The 25,711-nt window shown below is 31.8% G+C and overlaps 1 protein-coding gene, 1 non-coding gene and 1 pseudogene across 7 annotated transcripts; all 3 read left to right on the top strand.

Moving 5' to 3' along the window:
- The first annotated feature begins 6,484 nt into the window (after positions 1-6,484).
- On the top strand, positions 6,485-14,629 carry LOC105777130 (protein HOTHEAD). 6 transcript variants are annotated; one of them, XM_012600200.2, is made up of 8 exons: positions 6,509-6,685; positions 6,879-7,523; positions 11,049-11,946; positions 12,430-12,960; positions 13,122-13,413; positions 13,534-13,682; positions 13,944-14,082; positions 14,361-14,629. In XM_012600200.2, exons 1-4 carry the CDS (start codon positions 6,544-6,546, stop codon positions 12,467-12,469), a joined length of 1,725 nt encoding a protein of 574 aa, XP_012455654.1. In that variant the 5' UTR covers positions 6,509-6,543; the 3' UTR covers positions 12,470-12,960; positions 13,122-13,413; positions 13,534-13,682; positions 13,944-14,082; positions 14,361-14,629. The 6 variants fall into 6 exon arrangements, with proteins under 6 accessions (XP_012455657.1, XP_012455654.1, XP_052477965.1 ...); XM_012600203.2 differs by having other exon boundaries at positions 6,485-6,631; positions 12,430-13,413; XM_052622005.1 differs by having other exon boundaries at positions 12,430-13,369.
- On the top strand, positions 13,256-18,789 carry LOC128033987 (uncharacterized; annotated as a pseudogene).
- A 2,682-nt stretch (positions 18,790-21,471) lies between these two features.
- Positions 21,472-21,694, top strand: LOC128034406 (small nucleolar RNA U3). The gene has a single exon (XR_008190530.1). It is a non-coding gene; the product is annotated as a small nucleolar RNA U3 (small nucleolar RNA).
- The last annotated feature ends 4,017 nt before the right edge of the window (positions 21,695-25,711 follow it).

Genomic DNA, 25,711 nt, shown 5'->3' with positions numbered 1-25,711 from the left:
TGTAATTTTAATTAATTTTTATTTTATAATTTTTTATAACAGTCAGTAGATCGGGTATTACAATGTTATATTTGTAATATGTCTAGTCCTCTATCACCGTTGATAGAAAATTACTTGAGGGAAGTAGGTTTTTGGCACGTGGCCACTATAGGCCGGGGGTGCAAGTTGGACTCGAAACTCATCAGCGCATTAATAGAGAAGTGGAGACCCGAGACGCACACATTCCATCTTTCATGCGGCGAGTGTACCATCACTTTAGAGTCCGTGCAGTTACAATTGGGATTACCGGTGGATGGGTCCACACTCGCCGGGTCTGTTTAATCTACTGATTGAGGAGCCGTATGCTACGATTTTTTGGGTGCGATTCTAGATAATATTTATGATTGTCGGATCGAGATAGGCTGGTTACGAGACACATTCCCAGAGCCAAGGAATGATTCCACTAAACTAGAAAGAATACAATATGCTCGGACATGCATCCTTGAGATGATTGAAGGTTATCTGATGTCGGACTTGTCACGAAACCTCATACCGTGTTGGCAATATTGTACCAAGAGATGTGCGGGGCAACGCCCCCAAATAAAGCCAAAATCAGAGGTTGCCTATCACAACTACAATTATAGGCTCAGTTTCGTAATCCATGTTTACGTCCTCGAGTGAACCACCTATATACATTCCCACTCATAACGAGGTAAAATTTATATTAGATTTTACAATTACTACATAGATTTAAAATATAATTGTTTGCTAAAAATTTATTTAATTAGGTGGAACCATTCGTGAGTTATATTGGAATACCTACCGCTCTTGAAGATATACGACTTCAATTAGACCAATAGTCGGAAGCGCAAGTAAGTATTATATAAAATATATATACATAAAATAGTCGTTTCATATTTAGTATTTAGTATTATGTATATAACTAATATTTTTATCCAGTTCATATAGTTTCAATGGACACCATACGAGGACCCGACAATTCGGGCAGTAATTCTAGATGAATTCTTTCAAAATCCAAACATTTGGCATGTTAAGGTCTCATTGGTCAACTATGCTACTATCGAGATGCACCAGATGGATAGAGTGTTGCGACAATTTGAATTCCGACAACTGATTCCCGTGGCACCTAAGGTGCTCGATGATAAGCACAAAATCGACTTACGCCAATCGAATACGAATTAGCCAGTATTCTTCTAGAAAGATATCAAAATTTAGGAAAATCGATATAATAATATACCTATTCGCGAACCGATCATCGTTCCAGAGTTAGTGTGCGCACCAGATTACATGCCATGGTTTAGGATCCATGGCAAGCCATATTTACTGTCGAAAGAGCAGAGGCGTCGGTAAATTTGTGTCGAAAGGGAACGACGGGACCCTTTAAATCTAAGGAGAACAGATGACGACACGGGCTCATCAACAACGCCCACACAATTATCGGGCTCAACGCCTCAACCGATGACACCCATACTACAACCCCTTAAGATTATGCCAAGTGCATATCCTAGCCTTTATATGTATCCTAACCCTTATATGTTTCATTTTCTCAGTCTTATGCCAGGTTGAAATGCATGGCCCGGTGCATCTCCTTTCTCGATAACTCTGACTCAACCGACGATATATAGGCCATCGTCACAAGAGGGATCGCACGAGGCACCATCGGGGAGCTCATGTCATTACCAATCCCCATCGCCTTATGAGATTCAAACACATCTACCGTAGGTGATGCAAACACTTACACATTCTTTATTCTATCAAAGTGGGTCATCCACCCAACATCCACAACCACAACTCCCGCTGGAGCAACCACAACCCCCGCCGGAAGCTGAGCTAAGGAGGAATCCAATGTGTAACCGTTGCCCACCCCCATGTGGCACTGATTTCGACCAGTACTTACATTTATTTTTTAATATATTTGTACAAACTATTTTTATATTATTTCATTTAATAAAATAAAATTTGTTTTTAATATTTAATAGTAAATTATTTTTATATTTTTAATAAAATAGAAGTTCTTTTGAATAAGCCAATAGAAATAATGCAACATAGTTTCATTATAGCAATTATCAACTATTTCAATTTGGACATAATCGAATTGTATGACCTAGGTTCCTACACCATCCGCACAACTTTTGTTGGTTCGTCCTTTCTCGGATATCCATATTATTACGTATTCTACTCGAGCAAGGTCGACTTTTTGGTTTGCGACGTAATTCTCTATCCGGTAACAATTTAAATGGAGCAAGCGATACAGACGGCCACTTACGTTCATCTAGGACTGGCGGGAATACATGTCTCCACACATTGTACATGTATTCTATTTTGTACACTTCGTTGACATATCTCATGGGATCCAAATGGAGATTCTGACAAGCTGCAATTGCATGAGCACATGGATAACGAAGTGCTTCAAATGTCCCACAGTCGTAAGTCCTATTTCTCAAGTATACACGATATTGCCCTCCAGTAATACCTTGGTTCAGTCTGTCAAACTCCGTCACACGAAACCATAGGTTGTCGCGATCGCTACATATTATGTGCATGGTGTTGGCCCGCGCCTTCACCTTGTTAATTTCTTGCAATACCTTCCGGCACCAAACATAGCCTCTCTGCATTTGGCCTTTATAACTCATTGCTTACTTTGGAAATAGTACCGCTAAACGAAAATATGTCTCTCGTACAACCGAGGTTATTGGCAAATGACGCGTTCCTTTTAGAACAGAATTTATGCATTTAGCCAGGTATGAGGTCATATGATGATATTGTAGGCCGCTATCACATGCTTGTGTCCACTGTTCGAAATGTACGTTACAGAGGTAGTTTGCACCTTGTTCGTTAACTGAATGTAAAATCGCCAATATCTCATGAAAATGATCCTTATTGATCTTATACCCTATCAATATAAGTTGATAGCGAAAATTACATACCACTCTTCCATTCAGAATAAATTGAATATTACAAATGAATTATATTAATAGAGATTAAATACCCATGTTAGTCACTTACCATCGTTCAGTGGTAGACTGATATTACCCGTAGTAGTTGGACGCAACGTGCCTTAAATAATACCAATGGTGTGTGCGATTTCATAGGCTTCCCTATCGCTCAATTGCTGCTGGTATTCTAATGCCCCGATCTGATATAGCGTAGATATCAGGTTGGGGGCAGACATGCCTTCTTAACCTAGAAAGAAAGAAATTTCAATCATCACCTGACTCTCCTGGTGTTATTACAAACACAATTGAAAGGATTCTCCCACCACCATTTTGTGCCACAGCTAGTAATAGTCAATTGGTATATCTACTATACATAAAGGTACCGTCAATTTGTACCAATGGCTTGCAGTATACAAATGCGTCCCAGCATTGCTTAAAGCTCCAGAAAAAATGCTTGAACACTTGGCCTCCACGGAGCAATCTGTTGTTATAGTACGTAGGGCCCGTTTCAAGGTCTGTTATGCAACATGAGACGTACCTCTCCAGCACTTAACACCATTCCCACACCTCATTATATGAAGCGTCCCACCCACTATGCATCTTTTTCAATGCCTTCTTCTTAGCTATTCAAAACTTGCGGTAAGAGGGCGTGTACCTCAATGCGCTACAAATATTAGCAGTTAAGATCGACACAGAAGTCTTAGGATCCGCCTTCACTGTCGGTAGTATTAAGCTAGCTATCATATCTAAATCCATCTTAGGATGATCTTGTGAAACATATGTTAACGAAGTACGTTAGATAATGCAACATTAAGTAATAACAGTATTATTCAAAAACCCTAAACACCCAGTGATACTGTACTGGCAACAAAGGTATGTGGACCTTTGTATTCTTTTATCTTCCACAAGTCTGTCTTTTTCCTAACCGAAGCCATGATTTTCCATGAACATGTACAGTCTTGCACTGCACACTTGGCCTTGAACTTCTCGGATTTAGATTTAACCACGTTGTAGTTAACCCCGTTCATAATGCTATATTATTTCAATGCACCAAGAAAACTATCCTTACTGGAAAACTCCTTACCAACTTCCAATTCACCTGAATCTAATGATGAACTTGTACGGTCACGCCTTCTGTGTGGTAGATCTGGAAACTCCAACGCATCATCTGCCGATAGATCGACATTATGCATGTGGGCTGGAGGCGACTACGCCCTGAATCGCGAATCTTCTTCTTCATCATTTGAACCCCCTTCAACATCTTCAGGTTCGGTTAGAACATGCTCCGGTTTAAAAAATAATGTAACTTCTGCACCATCGGGGTCGGGCTCTCGAGGTGGATCCACATCGGACTCATCATCCAACCCACCATCATCTGCAACGTACGAGACCCCCTCACCGGTGGACGTCGTAGGGAGTATATTATCCCTTCTTGTAAACGTTTCGTAACGTCCCCAATTAGATGTAGATTTCCAACCACTAGCAATTAACGCCATTCCCCATTACATATTTCCAGTATCGAACATTGACCCACCGATGTACATTTCCCATCCACTAACCTAATGTTGTGCAGGAGTGTGTATTTCATACTTCCACCAAACACGAGCGCTTTCGTGTTCTGCCCCTACTAATGGAGTGTCGGGTAGGGGTCATGTATTTTTCTCGAACAACAGTAGATGTTGAAGTCACAAATGCTTCATTTGGTGATGAAAATTGTATATATAACTCAATGTAGGGTGATCCACTAGCAAGATGAGCCTGCACCATCGCCTCCAAGCTACGACCATCTTTGATATCAAATGAGTGATATGTCACGGGATCAACTGAAGCACAAAATTGATACTTAATAGACGAAACCCTCATTGGCGTCATTTCAAAGATTTTACGCCTAATTCTTTTACGAAGTTCTGTCAAATCTATGTTCTGGTTAAAAACCAGTCAGGTTGTGTTCTCCGATAAAAAAACAATGTCGTTCTTGGTGTCACGGACCTCACCATCATAGTAAATAACAACACAAATACGTTCACTCATCTTCAATTTATATTCTGCTTAGCCTCTCTAATTTTTCTTGTTGTAACTTATGTAACCTGAGAATGAAATTTGACTCATTTATAGCCTAAGGCCAAACAGGAACTACTGTAGAAAAAAAGGGTCCACGTGGAAGTTTTTCTCATCAATTTTACTGACAGTGCATCCTGCTTGAAGCACTTTTAACACCATTTGTTCAAAAACGTCTTCTCAAAATTATTTTTTCAGGAACTACTGTAGAAAATGACCGTCCACGTGAGAGCTTTTTTCAGTATTCTTGTTGACAATGCATCCTACTTGAAGCATTTTTTACACTATTTGTTCAGAACCGTCTTCTCAAAATTATTTTTCCAGGAACTACTGTAGAAAAAGAGCGTCCACGTGAGAGCTTTTTTCAGTAATTTTGCTGACAGTGCATCCTGCTTGAAGTATTTTTGACATTATCTTTTCAGAACTGTATTCTCAAAATTAATTTTTCTAAAACTATTATAGAAAAAAATAAAATCTTTATTGTCAATATAATTCTCCCTAAACCCTAAACTCTAAACCTAAACACAATTATTTAAAAAAAACTAAACCCTAATTTAATCAATTTTCTTAAAAACTCTAAACACTAATTTTATTTATTTATTTAAAACTTCTAAAACCTAATTTAATTAATTTTAAAAAAAACTCTAAACCTTCATTTATTTTTTAAAATTCTTAAACCCTACACTCTAAACCAAAATTATTTTTATAAAACCCTAAGCTCTAAACCTAAATTATTTTTAACAAAACTCTAACCCTAAACCCTAAAAACCCTAAACCAAAAAACCCTAGGGACTAAACATACAAAAAGCCCTAACCCTAGAAAAACCACGGAGTAAATCGCGTCCCTGGGGGAGTGATTTTGGCACGTCAACAAAACGATTCCATGTCAGCGCGTTTTGTGCTAACATGGCAAAATCGCTCCCCCAGGGACGCGATTTGCTGAAATTTCACCCAAAAACGCTCCTACGTGGACGCGTTTTGCATATTTCGGCCCTTTCTGATAAATAATGAAAAATTGGCCTATTTCTGTAAATAAAATTAGAAATGGGCATTTATTGGTAAAATGGTTAATTTTAATTTTAAATTATCATTTACTTAAGCAATTTATCATTAGATACCGCGCTAAGGGTGAGGCAAATATGGACCCAAATGGAAAATTGTGTTTTAACCATTGAAATTTTTAAAATTTTTAAATAAATAAATGATAAAATTATAGTGAGCCTCTAAAATGATAAATTTTTAATTTAATTATTTTAAAATTATAAAATATATGTCAATACATTATTAAAATTACATTTTAATTCTCATAAAACTATATAACTCAAGTTTTCCTAAAAAATTCTGAATTCCTCCTAATATATGTTAATACAAAACCACACCTTCAAAATTTTAATCCAATTTTTCCAAGTAAAACTAATAATAATAAAGATAGGCAAATGAATACACCTAGTAGGGGTTGGACATTTAAGGTGAAAATAGTGTGGTATATAGTGACATAAACTATCAAAAAGGAAAAAGAAAACTCTTAGAAGCAAAATCATAAAAAAAAATGGGTTTGAAGTACTCATGGAGGTTTCTTGCACTTGTTTTTATGGTTGTAATTGCTAACTTCCATGGCCTCAATTATGCAGAAAAAGGTATTAAATTTGAAGAAAAGCAGATAGTCACTTTTTCTCATAGTGATATGCCTGGTAAAAATCTCAATAATTATGAAGTTACATTTGTCAATTAAAGTGATCGCATGCAATCTAAAATATTTAGGAGTTGCTTTCAAGCAAACTTTTGTTATCTATATATAAATTGATATCAATTTAGGTTTATATGTATTATTTTTTTCTTACTTATATGAATTAAATATAAATATATATATATATGCATTTGCAGCTCCAAAATATAGTTTTATCCAAGAAGCAACCTCAGCTCCAGAAGTCTCATTCTACGACTACATAGTCATCGGCGGAGGGACGGCCGGTTGTCCATTGGCGGCAACATTGTCGGCACGAGATGCAAAAGTTTTAGTCTTGGAAAGAGGGGGATCGCCCTACACCAACACCACCAAGATTAGGATGGAAAACGTCATCTCCACTCTTACCGACGACTCTCCCAATTCAATCTCTCAATCATTCATATCGGAGGACAGAGTTCCTGGCAACCGAGCACGCGTCCTTGGCGGCGGAACAGTCATTAATTTAGGGTTTTACTCGCGTGCCGAGACACTCTTCCTAAAAGAAGCAGGTATAGATGAAGCATTAGCAAATGAGTCTTACGAGTGGGTTGAAAAGAAGATAGTGTACAAGCCGGGTGCGTTTCAATGGCAAACCGCTGTGAGAAACGGGTTGCTTGAAGTTGGGGTTCTGCCCGATAATGGATTTACGTATGCTCATCTAAATGGGACTAAAACTAGTGGAACTATTTTTGATAAAAATGGGAATCGACATACTGCCGCTGATTTGCTTGAGTATGCTAATCCAACCATGATTAAGGTTTACTTGCATGCTGTTGTGCACAAGATCACATTTACCATTAAAGGTACTCAAACCTTTTTTTTCTTTTTTATTTACTTTAATTGTTTAATCCTTTCTTATCCCAAAAACTTCCATTTGTTTTTTAATATGAAATTTAATCCTCAATATTTAATTATTTTGTCAATTTAATCTTTATTTTTAGTTAAATTTAATTAAAAATAAAAATAATAAAATATAATCATTAAAAGTTAAATTTGACATCATGCTTTAATTTTAAATATTCGACCTACAAAGAGAAAGCTAAAAGGCAGGCAAAAGCTCAACCTCTCAACTCATTTAAATTTTTATATCAACTAAAGTTTTATTATTAAAATTAATACTATTAAGTAAAATAATTAAAATGGACATAAAATAATTTTATATTATAAAATAAAAATATAAAATTACATGCATTAAAAAGATAAAATGTAAAATTTGAGAGTTGATTTCTTTGAGCACATAATGAAAGCATTAATATCAACTGAAACACTCTTCACCTATCCGAGTAAAAGATGTTACATTTAAACATTAAACTGACCCCTTAAATTTATTCTTGTTTCATTATAATCGTAGTAATTTATAACACAAAATATTATCATTCATAGATAATTCACAAGTATTACTATTAAGCCCAAGTACATGGTAAATTAAGGTCCAAAATTTATACACCAAACGGCTTGAACCAGAAGCTTGAGGAATGATGCGATCCGAACTGAAGTGGCTTCCTTGATTTTTCTTAGAACTTATCTTTCACCTACGCATTTAAAAACAAACACATTAAGCTCATAGAACTTAATAAGTACCTAATTAAATTCAATAGCTTATCATTCATTCGTTTAAACATAATTAAATAATTTAAACTAAAATAAATTAATAAGTTTCTTATACTATCTAGTAACATTATCTTAATTCATGTATTTTTACTATTCAATTCATAAATCATTTGATTAAATTCAATATTCATATCTATCATTTAATCATATAGTTTCACACGTGTTCACATATGTCACATGTATCATTAACAAATTGTGATCATAATCAGAATTTCGATAATAAAACTCCTAGAGTCCTAGGCCAAAACAGAACTCTTAACCTTTAACGAAACTCTAATAACAAAACTCTCGATTCCAACCAGAACACCATGTTCTGAAGAACATAAACATAAACAAAACTCCAAATCTCCTTCAACCCGTTGATACCCACGTTTCACCAACTCTTTTCCCAACCAAATCCCCGGCCCCTCATTACACCAAAAAGCGTATTACATATCATATATCATACTTGTCACCATTCAAATTATTATATTTAACTTGTATTAATTCTTAAAGCTTATACTAATTTTTATGAATTTTCTTTTTGATACATATGCACATGTAAATTCTTTTTCCTCCTATTTTACTAACATGCTTTTATATATATATATATATAATATCCATACTCAATAATCATAATCATATTCTATTTCATAAATATATTAATTTATCATACTTATAAATTTGACATTTATGTCTTACTTATATTTAAACATAATTCTTACAATAATTAAACTTAATCACATAACTTCTAGTATACTTTCAAATTAATACTTTACTTAATTATTTCATATTAGATTTAAATACTCAAACATCTAAATTAAGCTAAGCAAACAAAAATTCAATTAAGTACTTGCTATTTTCTTCACTTAAATTTAACTCTTTCAATCCAAAGTTTCCTTTTCCCTTTGTCAACTTCTTTCTCTTCATACTTAAATATATGAAACATAATCAATATCATGTTTTCAGTATAATCTCTACATGATATTACTTCCAAATAACATGAAAATCTTGAGAAAATTATACCTTTCTCCTTTACTTTCTCATCACTTTCTTAAGCTCTTTGCTTCACTTTCTTTTTCAATTAAATGGTTTCTATGATAGAAAATGATCTCATAACACTCTAGATGATGAAATTGATCTATACTTTTAATATAGAATTCAAAAAAATCATGGAAAACTTTTCTTTCTTTTCTCTTTTCTTTTCCTTTTATTCTTTGCTTGAGTTGTAGATAATTCCACTCTTTTTCTTTCAATTTCATCCTTATCTTATCAACCAATCATATTTCAACACATCCATGCTTAATTATCCTTTACACCTGTCTCCAAAAATATATTAATAATGGCAAATTTGCATCTAGGGCCTTCCTCCATAAAAATGAGAAATTTGCAATTTAGTCCTTGTAATTTTCACTTTATTCAATTTAGTACATATCTCAATTTTCAACTCCACATATCAATACATATCCATATCACATTCATAAGAAAAATATTTCTTAAATTTTCGCCCTTTTCCTAAAATGGTAAATTTACATTTTAGCCCTCCAAATTTCAAAAATCACACTTTAATCCTTATCAATTTCAATGATCATCCTTTCCAAATACGTATTTCACATTCAATACGCTTATTCTTTCCCAAAATAGCATTTTTTTCTATTTTAAGAATTTTGGGGTGTTACAATCACAATTAATGTAAATTATTCATTTAATTAATTGAAAAGATAATTAAAACTAAATCACTTAATTTTATTTCTAATGATATTGTATCATTTAGTTTGTTAATAGTATATGCAATTAAATAGGATCAATGCATCAAATATGAACCCATAAAATATTAAATTAATAAAGTAAATTAAATTTAAACTAAAATTGTTAACATTAGCATGCAAAATTACAAATTCTCTAGGAGTAAAATTAAAAATTTTGGAAGGCCAAAAGAATATAATATTCAAAAACTTTGGGAACCTCAAACTATAATATACCGTATTTTTTATATATTTATATTAATATTAAAGATTATATTTATGTCTTGAAATGAATTGAGATCACGAAATAAAATATATCAACTCAATTTAAAAAGAAAATTCACTATTTTAAAATTAAAGATAATAAATTAAGAGGCTCATCTGAGTAATTTATCTATTTTCTTAAAAAATAAAAAACCATTTATTTGTTTATAATCTATAATATATATAAAAGTACGAGTTTAATTAATAAACTAAGTACCTTTAATTATTTACTATATTAAAAATTAAATTATTCTTATAAATTTAAAATATTTATCCAAATATAAGATGGTGTAATTTGATTATTAACTATATATATTTATTTTAGATTTTATTACTAATGCCAAATATAATGTTTGCTTTATAGAGTTAATGCCAAATATATATTTATATTAGAATCCCAAACTTATGATTTTGTTTGTTTAAATAAGAAAATAGGCAGAGAAAAGAAGTAGAACTAAGAATAGCAAAAGGGAAAAAGAAGTTGAGATCTCATGCTCAAATTTTTGATATAAATCCATTCTATTTGACTTAGTTATTAAATTATATATTTATATCGGTGTAATATTCATTAATTATAATGATAAGTAAGTTGTAATTTTCAAAAAATAATAATATCTTAGATATAAAAAGAAAATCTTTTTAAAATAAGTACACTTTGAATTAAAATGATAATCATGAAATTCATATATTCACTAATTAATATCATTATATTATAAATTCATGTGGCAGATGGACAGAGACCAAAAGCTGATGGGGTAATATTTTACGATGCAAATGGAGGAAGGCACATTGCATACTTAAAACATGAGTCAAACAATCGCAGTGAGATCATATTGTCGGCAGGTGCGATTGGCAGTCCACAATTGCTAATGCTGAGCGGCATTGGTCCCACCGCTAGGCTTCGGTCACTGGGCATCAAAGTGGTGTTAGACCAGCCTATGGTAGGCCGAGAGATGGCTGATAAACCATTAAACGGTCTTATAATTCCTTACCCAACGCACATCCCTCTCTCCCTAGCTACAGTTGTGGGCATCAACAAAACCAGTAACTACTTTGAATCCTTAAACGGCTTTGATCTTTCTGCCCTTTCTGGTTCCGGTGGCGCTCAGCCCCAAACCTCCAACCCATCACAAGAAGCAATGGCCAATTCAACCCGAAACCAAGCGTTTCTCGTACAGACCATCTTCGGTCCAATCTCAAAGGGTTATCTTGAGCTTCAAAACACAAATGCAAGTGACAACCCTAAGCTAAGGTTTAACTACTTCCAGGCAGCAGTGGACTTAAGGAGGTGCGTCAGTGGCATGCAAACCGTCATCAACGTCGTAAATTCCGATTCGTTGTCGAGATTTCGTTTTAGAAACATGACAACACAAGATCTTATAAATATGACGGTGAACAGGGCAGGGAACCTGAGACGAAGAAATCCCAATGCGACAACTTCCTTGGAACAATATTGCATAGACACTGTGATGACGTTTTGGCATTACCATGGAGGGTGCCAAATTGGGAAGGTTGTTGATAAGGATTACAAGGTCCTTGGATTGGATCAACTCAGGGTTATAGATGCCTCTACCTTTAGTTTCTCCCCTGGGACTAATCCTCAGGCCGCAATTATGATGCTTGGAAGGTAGTATTCATTTCCCAACTTTTCTGCTAAATTTATATACTAGAAATCTGCATATATTACTGTAAAATTAAATGTAATCATTTTACATTAACATTTTCATCATATTAATATTTTAACAATTCAATTATTGAATTTATCAATATATATTACATTTGTCATACATGGAAATTTTTAATGGTTATGATATCTTTATCATATTAATCCATAATATTTTCTTTATTAACATGCATTTAAGGGTCGAAAGTTTTTTTATAAGATAAATAGTTAGATACTTTTAATTTATTCAAAATTTGATGTGTATAATTCTACATAAATGAAACAAGAAATATAACACTTAGATTATTAAAATATTAATAATATAAAAAGTTAAGAATAAATATAAAAAATTATTCTGATTTTGTAGTAGTGTAAGTCAATCTCTCTCTTACATGTAAACAACTTTTCTGAATTATTAAGGATACTTAATATGACTACTTGATGCAGAAGCATGGGACGAAGGATTCTGCAAAGTCGAAGAAGATGATCTAATCTGGTTTCATACAAGTTGGCATGAGAATTTGAAGTTGGGGAAAAATAAGTGGAATAAAGGAAACATTTGTATACTTAATTAAGTGCAACTGCCTACTGGTACATATTGGACTTCTTCTTTTTTACTGTTTACTGTGCTTAATAAAGAGGAGATGAAAACCTCGGTAGAAACTAAAAGCAAATGAGATTACTCAATTTCAGTCCATTTTGGAGTGCTGAGCGGCTTTCTCATATATTTGGGTGCATAGAGTTAATTTATATTTGCTCCTGATAAATTATGTTACGAGGAAAGCGCGAAACAGGCTAATAGTCAAAATATTGTAATAGCCGGAATAAAATAATTTAAATAAAATGTGAGTGGATCCAATCATTGTGGCAGAAAGAGAGTATGGAAGACACGCGTCGGGCACTACACTAACACTGTACACGGAGAAGAAAAATCAAGGAAACAGTAACACCATGTCGGTTAGGTGTACTGGCTAATCGGTGAGCCTCACTTATTACGCCTTTAATCCGTTGTTTGGTTCAATGTATTGCTATTACGGGACTAAACCATTACTGACCTAATCGGTGAAATCCACCGATTTCTAATGCCTTCCTTTTGCATCTAAACTCGATTTCTAATGCCTTCCTTTTGCTCAGTTTAGATGCTGCTTCAGTTTACCCTCCCTGTTTTACCCTCCAAGTCTTCTTCTTTTCAGCTCCCTCTCTGAACAAGTCTTTAACACCCATTTCCCGTTTCCCCTCTTCCCCAAATCAGAATCCCTAACCCCGTGCCCAAATGCCCTACTCCCTTTTTCCTCAATTCAAAAATCAACCTTCACCTCCGGCACCAATCCACCTCCACCGATCCACCTCCGGTCCTTCACGGCTCCACCCATTTCCAGAATCAGAGGTTAGAGCGAAGCTACAAACGTCTTCTACCTTTGAATTTCAAAGGTATATTAACAATGTTTTTTCTGCTGGAAGCATTCTGTGTGCCAATGCCTTAAGAACAAAAAAACACTCTATATCTTCCGTTGTTTTTCTGATTTATTTTTGTTGGGTCTCATTCAACAGCCTATATCAGTTACAGATGAAGAAATTACCGAGATGGTATTGTTTCCAACGATTAACGAGGCATGTCGTGTTTTGGATGAGGGTGTCGTTGCTCGAGCATAAGACCTTGATGTTGCATCTATACTCGGAATGAGCTTCCCATCCTACTGGTAACTACTTCACCACCAATTTTTGTCTCTGCAACTTGAACTCAAGAATAGTCTCTAAAGTTTGGAGAATTTAATGGTTCCATAGTTAGCTACTATAGGATTTGCTATTAAGAATCAGTATTTGCTAATAGATTGCCTGCCAAATTCAGTCACTATTTGCTATAAGAAAATGAATTTGGTTTCTTGCACTCTCTATGTTATAGTTAGTTACATGATCTCTTATTTTCACCATGTCTTATAAAACAATAGCTTTGGTTGCAGTGGTGGTATCATGTTCTGGGCAGATACAGTTGGGTCGAAGCATATCTATTTGAGCCTCAAGAAATGGTCAGAAAGGTACGGTAGCTACTTTAAACCATCGAGATATTTGGAAGAAAGAGCCATGAAAGGCATGCCACTGGTAAGAACTAAGAACTCTTATCCTTATTTTAAAGCTTGTTTGAATGGTTCAACAATGTAATTGCATTCATAATGCACATTAAGTTTCAACTCAATGCAATGTTTATATCATATTGATAAAAAATATGGATCGATCTGCATGATTTGCATGAATAGAGTATGGAATATAACTGTCAGATTAAATACACAAATCGTGAAGAAAAAATTACAAAAGCATCAAATTAAATTAGTTTTATACTAATGTGATATCTACATTCCAACTTTTTTATTCTTTTGCAGAGTGTTGCAGTAGAAGCAAAATCATCTCTAAAATCGAACTCAAAGTTGTAGTCCGACAAAATAATGGCGACGATTGGATGAAAAGCAGTGTAATACATAAGTCTACTTATTGCACGCAAAACTTAAAAAAGGAAAAAGAAATTGGTGTTTGTCCTAGTTTCTGCTAGGATTCAGTTAATTTTTGTAAGGCTAGTTTCTGCTTAGTTTATTTTGTAAGGCTATATATATAGCTAAGAATGTTTCAATTTCTATGCATCAAATTTCTCCCATACTTCAGTTTTTATAAGCTTTCTTTTATTTAAAGCATTTTGGTATGAAGAGGGTTGTTTTGCTTTCTTTTATTCCAAATGTCATACCAAAATATGACAATAACAATGATTCTAAGTGATTTGTAGTCAAAACAAAGGGTTCTTTTGCTTGTTGAAATTTGATGGACATTACCTTTAGGTGATGCTCACGGTGGAGAATGAAATTCCTGTAGCAACAAAAGGTGTGGTTATGATAAAAGCACAAAAGAACATCACTGATCAGAAGCTAAAAGACTTAAAAGCAAAGAAAATTTCCCAATGTTTAGATTATGCTTATATCTGTATGAAAATTGTTTGGTCAGGTGAATGAGACTGCCGTTATACATTGCAGTTTTTATAGTGAAAATGGTGGTTTTAAAATATCTGATGAAGACAAAAGTTATATGCAAAGTTGCAAAGTTGCGGTTTTTACTTGTGCGTTTGGTGGTGGAGATGATCTTTATCAACCTATAGGAATGTCAGAGGCATCACTTAAAAAGGTGAGATCGTAAATGATGCTGAAGACTTACTTTCGGGATTAGATGTTCAAGATTTTGAATCTTTGCTTAACTTGTGCTCTTTGTTGATGTAGGTTTGCTATGTTCAAGATTTTATGCTTCTACAGAATGGAAGAATCGATTATGGTGAATTTGTTGCCATGGTACTAATTTTCAGTTTGTTGGCAGATTGTACAACAGATCCAGAATATGATGACTCATGACAAAAGTGATTGGGAAACGGTTTTGGTTCGTCGCATGCTCCAGGACAGGTTACTTGATGTTGTTTGTTTGAAGCATTAGAGAGATGATGTTGGTTTATGGAATGCCATAGGTTTTGTAAAACTTTGAGGAGTGTGGAAGTGTTAAAGTTATTCAAAATTAACAAGCTCACTATAAAGCAGCAAATTTATATTAGATTCCCATAATATACTTGCTGCATAAATGCCTTTGATTTCCATAAGTTCATATTTAAAGTTGGAATTTATAAATGTTTCAATGAGTATATGCTGCCACAGTTTATAGGATCTTAGAGAAATGTAATTTTCACTAACACAAATTACTCTTCTTTGCGGCTTAATTTGACTTTTAACACTAAGAGCATGTTTGGTTTGGTGTAATGGATTAGCCATTACACCCCTATTCTGTGGGCCCCACTAATCCCCACTTAATCCCGTGTTTGGTTTGATGTATTGCCTATTACAGGCCTATTACAACACGGATGTATTCCTCATTTTCTCTGCTTCAACAACGATTAGCCATTCTGTTCCAAAAGTAAGGATTAGCTAATCGTTTCTGTTTTACCCTCCCCAGCCAAAATCTGCTGCTCCACCCCACCCTCTCCCTTCCAACATCAACAGTAGTTTTCTTCGAACCAAATCTCCACCGTCTCAGATCGCCTGTGAGTAATCCCAACAGCAGTTGCCAGTGAAAATTGCCCTTTCTTCAAAAACCCAGCCCTAAATCCTTCTCCTCTTTCAATACTTCATTCGAACAGGTTGTGGCAACAGCAACCGAATGTAGACCATATCACAGGGAATAAAATCTGGAAGAGTTCTGTGTTTTCGAGGGGGAAGCTTCCTGGTCCTCTTAGGCAACTTCAAATGGATTTGAGAAAATTGATGCTTCCTTATACTGCTCTCAAACTCAAGGTAATTCCTTTCCCTCTTTTTTGTTTAAAAAAATGAAATTTTGTTGTTTTATAAGTTGTCTCTTTAACTAGATTTATTGTTTGTCGTTGTTTAATGGTTGCAGGAGAAGAAAAGGAACAATCTGAAAGACTTTTTGAATGTTGCAGGGCCAATGGGTGTAACCCATTTCCTCGTTTTATCTAAAATCGAAACTTCGCCTGTCCTTAGGGTTGCAAAGACCCCTCAAGGCCCTACTCTCAATTGCGCCCTCGTTGCCCGCAGGATCTTTTCAAGAATCCTCCTTTGGTAATTTCTTCTACTCACACTGTCTCAGCAGTGGAACTTGTTAGGTTATTGTAATTCTTAGCTGCTTGTATAACTTAGAAATGGATGTCTTTTTATGAGCCAAATATTGTGGTGTTTTTTTGTATTAAAACATAACTAAAGAGAGATTGAAACCTCGTGCTTTCTTTGAGTTTATGCCTTAACTTGTATGGAACCTTCATGGTAGTAATTCTAAATATATCTTTGGGCAGATTGTTCTGTCTGGTTTTGCAGCAGCAGATGAACAATTAAGGCTCACGACTATGGTGTTCAAGAACATCTTTCCGGATATTGATATCAACACTGTGAGTTCACTTAGACAGTTAAATTATAGTATCCAAAGTGATCTCATTTCTTTTCTTCTTCCCTCTTTAACATTGTTTGGACATGAAATGTTATAGGTTAAACTTTCTTCTTGCCAGAGGATTGTGTTGCTTAACTACAATAAAAACGTTTCCTCCCTTCATGTATATTCAAATGTTTGGCTTGTTTTCATTTTTAAATTACTTAATGCTAGTATATAGCAAATGGATTTGTTATTTTTATTTGGCCTTGACTTTTCCGTTGTATATATTTTGCAGCCTTTTCAAACAGGAGTCAGTTGTTCACAAAGGTAATTTTCTGAATTTATCGTTTCTTTATCTGGGATCCTTTTTTGGGTAAATTTGCCTTAACTATATAATTCTGCACATTATGGTAAGAGTTGTATGCCTAGATCAACAAATATTTGCTACTCCATTCAAGTTTATGCATACTGAATTGGAGCTATCTTTTTTCTCTCTTAGTTTCAGCATATGCTGTCTGTCAACAACACATGATGCCCTTTTTCCTGTCTTGATGTTTATAGTTTAGTGTTAATATCTAAAATATGGACTTCAGAAAGATCGTAGTGTTGGAGAGGCAGGGACATCAGCATTATTGGATGATTCATGGTTTTCTTCTGATAGCTTTCTGCACTGCTTCTGCAAGGTAGTTTCATGGTTTTTAGATGTGTAGTTGTGTTGACTGATTGTTAGCATGATTATTTTTCCTTGAAATAGTTGAAACCTGCATCTTTTTGTCAAGTTCTGGCATTTAGTTAGAAATAGGATCACCTGACTTATTGTTTCATTTGTACCTAACTTTAAAGTAACCATTTTTTAGTAACATTAGCCTACACCAAAATTGATAAGTAGTTTGATGGTGGAATCACAGGATTTCTTTTCGTTAGTGCAAGATGCTTCAGTTGTTGATGGAGATCTTCTCTCATGGGTATGTGTTCTAAGCCTGGCTTTTCTACGTTTCAATTCTTACCAATTTTATACTTGCCAAAACATGTTACGAACTAGGAAGGTTTTTACACTTCACCTATTTCTTCCGTATAGTTATCCCTTTCCTTTTTTTTTCCTCCTCTTAAAAGGAGTCAATGGTGACAAATGGAGACTAGGCTTATTATTCATATAGTACTTTTTATCTTCAATCTTTAACTAATTAAACCTGATTGTTAGATATAAAGACTGCCTGAACTGTGTGTATATGAAAACCCTTAAAATCCTTGGGTGATTTGGCTAGTATCTGATGGGAGAATGTGGATGACTTTTAGTCCCCTGCAATTATTTATTTGCAAGCGGCAGGTATAAGTAAATTATGTGAAGTGAAAATCCTGAGTTTCAATATATGTGAATTTTGCAGACAAGGAAATTAAAAGAGCTGCTTGAAAATAGTTTAGGATGGGAGTTCCAGCAGAAAAGTGCAGTTGATGGAATCTACTTTGAAGAGAATGATGAGGTCTCTCTCTGATTTTTTCATCTCCATGAACTTCAATCTCTCTCTCTATATATATGTATATAAACAATATCATCCCTCACCATTCCTGCTTTTAACTTGTGCAGTATGCTCCTGTGGTTGAGATGTTGGATGAGCCGAGCGGTAGCGAACCCACATCTTAGATAGTTACATCATGTCTTATTATTTTTTGTTAATACATTAACGGCTGTGAGGGTAGTTTTCAACTTTGGAAATAGCAAGTCTGTGGTATATCAGCCTATAGGATCAGAGGTAAACAACACTTGAAATTAATTCCATGTATAAATCAATTATCTAAACTACAATGAACTTCCAATCTTGTCTCAAAATTGTGTGATCATGGACTGGGACATATGCTTAATTTAAGCCCTGAAATGCAGTGTTCGATAGATACAGCTATTTTTTACTTGCTGTTCTTTTGTTCCATTCTGTTTATCCTGCTTTGGTTAGAGAACTAGACAAGGGGTGATGCATTTATGATGAACTCCTTTCTCAAAATAAAAAATTGTCTAAAATTCAGTACAATATTCAGAAGATAATAGTAATGGTTATTGAATTTATGTTTATTAAAAATTAATCAATAATTGAGTTGAAGTAAACCGGTGAAATGCTTACAAATAAATATTCTTTTAAGTTTGGATTCAATCTTTAAAATTGCATATAAAAATACCAAAAGATGAGAACACCGTTATATAAATATTTAATTATTTTATTAAAATAATTAACTTAGAAACAAATATTATATTTTTGTTCATGTAAATAATTCTTAAATTTGAATCTAGATAATTATTTTAAATTTTATTAAATCATATATTTTAATATTAATTATTTCAAATTATATTTTATAGTATCATATATTATGATTTTAGTAAATTCATATAAGAATATTGATTATTAGAATTTTATTAAATTATATATTTTAATTAAAATATATTTAATAATAATTTTGTTAAATTATCTTTTATAGTATCATATATTATGATTTGAGTAAATTCATATAAGAATATTAATTATTAAGAATTTTATTAAATTATATATTTTAATTAAAATATATTTAATAATAATTATGTTAAATTATCTTTTATAGTATCATATATTATGATTTGAGTAAATTCATATAAGATTATTAATTATTAAGAATTTTATTAAATTATAGATTTTAATTATAATATATTTAATAATAATTATGTTAATTTATATTTTATAGTATCATATATTATGATTTGAGTAAATTCATATAAGAATATTGACTATTAAGAATTTTATTAAATTATATATTTTAATTATAATATATTTAATAATAATTATGTTTAAATATGATTAAATTATTTATTATTGATATTAATAATCTTATTAAAATTTAAATAACAATAACAATAATCATTTACCCAAACAAATTTATGCTAAGGGTATTCTAGTCATTTTAGTTTTTTCCATTATGCTATTACACCTCTATTCCATTCAACCAAACACAAGATTACTATTACGCCTCTATTCCATTACATTCAACCAAACAATTGATTTGCTATTACGCCTCTAATCCATTACGCCTCTGTTCCAATACAGCTAACCAAACGTGCTGTAAGTAATCTGCCACTAAATTTATTTCTTTTTACAAAATATTTAGAAAAAAATATTAAATTATATTTAGAAAATTATATTTAATAATAATTATTTTAAATTATATTTTATAGTATTATATATTATGATTTTAGTAAATTCATATAAGAATATTTAATATTAAGAATTTTATTAAATCATATATTTTAATTAAAATATATTTAATAATTATTATTTCAAATTATATTTTATAGTATCATATATTATAATTTTAGTAAATTCATATAAGAATATTGATTATTAAAATTTTATTAAATCATATATTTTAATTAAAATATATTTAATAATAATTATTTCAAATTATATTTTATAGTATCATATATTATAATTTTAGTAAATTCATATAAGAATATTGATTATTAAGAATTTTATTAAATTATATATTTTAATTAAAATATATTTAATAATAATTATGTTAAATTATAATTTATAGTATCATATATTATAATTTTAGTAAATTCATATAAGAATATTGATTATTAAGAATTTTATTAAATCATATATTTTAATTAAAATATATTTAATAATAATTATGTTAAATTATATTTTATAGTATCATATATTATGATTTGAGTAAATTCATATAAGAATATTGATTATTAAGAATTTTATTAAATTATATATTTTAATTAAAATATATATAATAATAATTATGTTAAAATATAATTAAATTATTTATTATTGATATTAATAATCTTATTAAAATTTAATAACAATAACAATAATCATTTACCTAAACAAATTTCTGCTAAGGGTATTCTAGTCATTTTAATTTTTTCCCTTATGCTATTACACCTCCATTCCATTCAACCAAACACAAGAATACTATTACGCCTCTATTCCATTACATTCAACCAAACAATTGATTTGCTATTACGTCTCTATTCCATTACGCCTCTATTCCAATACGCCTCTATTCCAATACAGCGAACCAAACGTGCCCTAATTGAGTGAGAACTAAAAGCTGAGGAGGAACCACCTTACTTCATTCATGATCGGGTTCAGGTTGAACCAATACAAAATTTTAGATCCGTTTTTTTAAATTAGACCGAAAAATGAGTTTAAAATTTTGTTTAAGTCTGATCCAAATTAAAAATGCTAAATCCGAGCCCGACCTACCTCGTCTATATTATTTCTTTTATATTATTTTTGTATGAAATTTAATACATCAAATACACTAAGATAGTTGCAACTTAGCAAGTAATTGCCTCTAAAATAGTAGCAAAAATAACAAAAATAGAGTAGTTATACAATATCCAAGCAATATCAACAAAATAATAACAAAATGGTAGCAATATAACAGTGAAACAACTGCGAAACAGCAGGAAAACAACATGTTTGGGCCTGGCCCGAGCTAGAAAAATTCTACCCAAGGCCAACCCATTTAGGTAACATGCATTATTTTTTGTCCAAATCATTTTTCAAGCCTATATTTTTGCCCAAAATCTCTCACTTTTCGGGCGGACCCATGATCAGGTCTACTTGAACAAGATCTATTCTACAGGCTCGTACATCTGTATCCTTAACGATCCTAAGGAGACAGGATTCCAAGTCTAGTTAAAAAATTAAGAGTGTGTGATCACAGCGTGATTATTGTTTTGGTGGCTCAGTGATTGGATCACCTTGTCCGCAAAGGATCGTTGTCACCTTGCTTGGTTAGGATGGTCGTACAGTTGAGAATCTAACAGATTCTTTATTTTTCTTTTTCAATTTTGGGGTGATGATCTTGGTTTGAAATGTACTACTGCTTCACTCACTTTTAAATATGCATGATACCCTCTACATTTTATTTATCAACAAGTTTAAATTGGTACCATAAAAAAACCTAAAAATCTCTTCTTATGGTGTTATTTGAAATTTTGATAATGCTCTAACTTGGTGCGACATCAAGCAAGGGAGAAAGTTGGGAAGGAAGTTTCAAGGCTAACACAAAGGCAATGGCAAAAAATGAACCAATAAATTTACGAAAAGGAAAAATTAATTGTTTTCTTTTCTTTCTAAGAAATTATTTCAAAAAATTTCACAACATTGCTTTCACACAATTACTTTGTCATTCTAAAATGGTAACTAATTGAAACTTATTCTGATATAAATTTCATGAAATAAAAGTATCAAGGAAAGAAGTTTTAACTTTTATAATAGGGCATGAACTAACAATGGGAACAATGATTTCTCGTCTTTTTTTCTTTTATCTTCGCTTTTGAATTGGAACATCTTTCATGTGTCACGAAGCTAGAACTTTCGTCTCACAATCCGTGCGGCCTTAGGTGATTTCTTGTAACAACTCGATTTTCAATGGTACTAGAAAATGAGATTTCAGAATCCCATTTTCATAAACCGAGCCCATAAATATTAGATATGAATATTTACAGAGATGATATGAAAATATATTGAAGATTGATTGAGTAATTTTGTCGAATTAATAGTTAAATAAGGCCCAAAGACTAAATTGTAAAAGCTATAAAGTTTTACTTAACTAAAGACTTGAGGATTTATATGGCAATTAGCCAAGGTCCAAAATGGTAAATAAACCATTTTCAAATAGGAGTTAGTGAGTGGTGATGTTAAATATATTAAGCATGATTAGTAATTAGTTCAGTTAATTAAACTTTAATTAACATATAAATACTAAATTTTGGTGGAAAGAAAGAGAAAAGTAGTCTTCTTCCTTCTCCACCTTAGACATCCACCATTGTTGAAGCAAAATAAAGCCTCCCAAGCTTTTGAAGCTTTCGGCCATAAATAGGTAAGGAAAATTAAGTCATTTTCTTGTAAATTTTATAGATTTGGGGTTATGGAAGCTTTATTTAGCTAGCTCATTTACCAATTTGTGAAACTGTTAAAGTTTTAGAAAGTTGTCATTGTTGATTTCTTGAAGAATTAAACTTGAAATTGATAGGCTTTAAGCTTAGATTATGAAAAGGACTAAACTATAAATTTAATTTAGCTTGTTTGTTAACTTTACTACATTAGGACCAAATTGAACAAATGTAAAACTTGTCATAAAATAATGTTAAAAATAGAAATTATAATGTCCCTAATGATAATATATGAAATTGAATTTTAATCCAAGCTAAAAATTGAAAGTTATGTCTATCCCAAGTTCAGGGACTAAATCGAATAAAATGTAAAATATGAGGGAAATCAAAAAATGAAATTATATAGGATCATGCATATAATGAAATGGTATGAAAATGTTTGGGATTGATGGGTTGTATGAAATAATTGTATAGATCAAGATTTGAATCAAAGTGGAGCTAATAAGGGAAATGCAAAAATTTCGAGTTAGTCTTTAAAGAATTCACTCGTTTTGGTGTTTTGAATAGGTAAGCTCACTTGGAACTTACTAACTCATCTTGTGTGATAAGTATACTTGCATTTAATTTGATTTATATATATATATGTTTGAGTATATAGTGATATACTAGTAGTTTGGCACTTATGACTAGAAAGGAATAAATTGAAACATGTGGGTAACTATAGGGCATAAATGTATGAAAATTATTAAGTACAAGCATGATATTGAAATATATGTAATTGATGCCTATTTGAACTTATTAAAATCTTAGGATACGATTGGCATGCTAATAAGGCCATATGCGCATTTGTACAGATTATAACGAGATCTAGCCTTTGTTGCAAACCCTCGGGTAATGTAATGAGATCTATCATTTGTTTTAGATTCTCGGGTAATATAATGAGATCTAACCTGGTTGCAAGTTCTTAGGTAATATAATGAGATCTAGCCTTGTTTGCATATTCTAAAGTTATATGTAACATAGGTTTAGTCAGACAGGTAACCTGATGTAATTTCTGCTCGGATGAGCAACTCAGTCACCCGTGTATCCGAGTCCATTTTAATAGAGTTCCATCGGATGATATTTATTTTAATTGAAATGGGAAAATTTGAAAATGTGTTGAATATGAAACTATATATGTTTATAATTTGATATGTGACATGTGATTACTTTAGTAATAAGTGATCTTATTCATGGTATGTAAGTATGTCTAACCTATTTGAATGTTAATGTTGACATGTGACTAGTTATGACATTATGTGCCAAGAATAGTCAAATTTTATGCCAAAACGATTGGTAGTTGTCATATTTTTAAGTGATCAGGATAAGCATAATAATTCCTTTGAACTTACTAAACATTTGTATGTTTACTAAGCATAAAAGTTATTTCATATAAAATAAACGAACCTCTCCATGACTAAGATTCAAAAATCTCTAATCCTTTTATTTTCTTTTGACATTCATTACTTTTATCTCAAATCTATCTTATTCTCTCACATACTCTCTCTAGTATTTTTATAAGAAAGGTGATTAATCTTTCAATAGTTTTAAGTGGGTCTCACTAATTGGTAACAACTTTTTTTTCTTTTCAAGCTTTTGTGGTAGATTAAGATTTTATGCAAGATTTAGTTTTTTTATTGATTGAATGATTTTGGTATATTGATTTTGCATGAGATTCCTAACATCTTGATTGGGTAATAATTTTATAGGTTAATTGATAAAATCCTTAAAGAAATTAGGATTGATTGATTTATAATCTTGAATTTCTAGAATATTGATTAGAAATTCAGTTTTTTTATTATTTAGAAATTGTTGTTGCTATTGTGGTTATTATGAATCTTGTATTTGAAAATTGATATATTGCATTCTCATCACACGAAAAGCACTTAAGTGATTTTTATTTGTGTGAAAGAAAATACTTGTTGTATGTTGGTTTCATGAAAACTTTTGTATTTAAGGCTTAAATTTATTGTTCTAAAGTCTACTAGTGAAGTAGAAGAAGAACAACAATAAGAAACAAATGAATAGCTAGTGAAATACAAACCAATATGAAAATAAAAAAGAGTCAAATGAGTCAAGTTTATCCTCTAAGATTATAAATTATCATGCAAATGATAGAGATAATATAAGAAAAAGCATATTTGTAAAAAGTGTCTTGTCTACCTAGCAATCACAACCTTCTCAAAAAATTACTAGAGTGGATAAAAATTTCCAACTTCTTGGTATGAAGGCTACGTAATAGTCTTACATCAAATAATATCATAAATTGTTTTATTAGTTTATATGACTTTTATAAACGTTTTAACTTTTCAAAATTTGACCCATAATTTAAGTTTCATGGCTCCACCAATTATATATTTTAGAATTTTATAAAAAATATTTTAAAACCTTTTATTTAAATTTATATTTTTAAAAGTTACATTTTGTAATAATATTATTAATTTTAACTAATTTCTTTTCAATTATCGTATTTTTTAATTTTTAATTTTATAAATTATATGTTTTTTTCTAGATTTTATATATTTTTCTGAATTTTTATATTTTTATTTTTATATATATTTTTAATGTGTATATACATTTAATAAAGTAAAGTACTTATTTTTACATAAAGACACCACATGGCACTTTGTGATTAGCTATAGGAAATTTTTTTCAACGTTTGAAAAAAAAAAATTAACAATGGCATATTTTAGGTACCAAATTTGGAGACTTAAGTGTACTTTAGGTGCCAAATTGGAACAAAAGAAATTAAAGTACCTATGTGAGAAAACATATATACTTTAGGCGTAAAATTGTGAATTAAGCCTTTTATTTAGTACTATATTTTAGTTTCTTGTTTGTTGTTTCTTGTGTTATTTTAGGATTTAGGGTTTCCTTTTTTGTTGTTGATCAAGGAAGGTGTAATCGGTC

Source organism: Gossypium raimondii, chromosome 10, assembly GCF_025698545.1.
Source record: "Gossypium raimondii isolate GPD5lz chromosome 10, ASM2569854v1, whole genome shotgun sequence".
Classification (NCBI taxonomy): domain Eukaryota; kingdom Viridiplantae; phylum Streptophyta; class Magnoliopsida; order Malvales; family Malvaceae; genus Gossypium; species Gossypium raimondii.
Note: the sequence above shows the minus strand (reverse complement) of the source record. Positions and strands in the feature narration are given on the sequence as shown.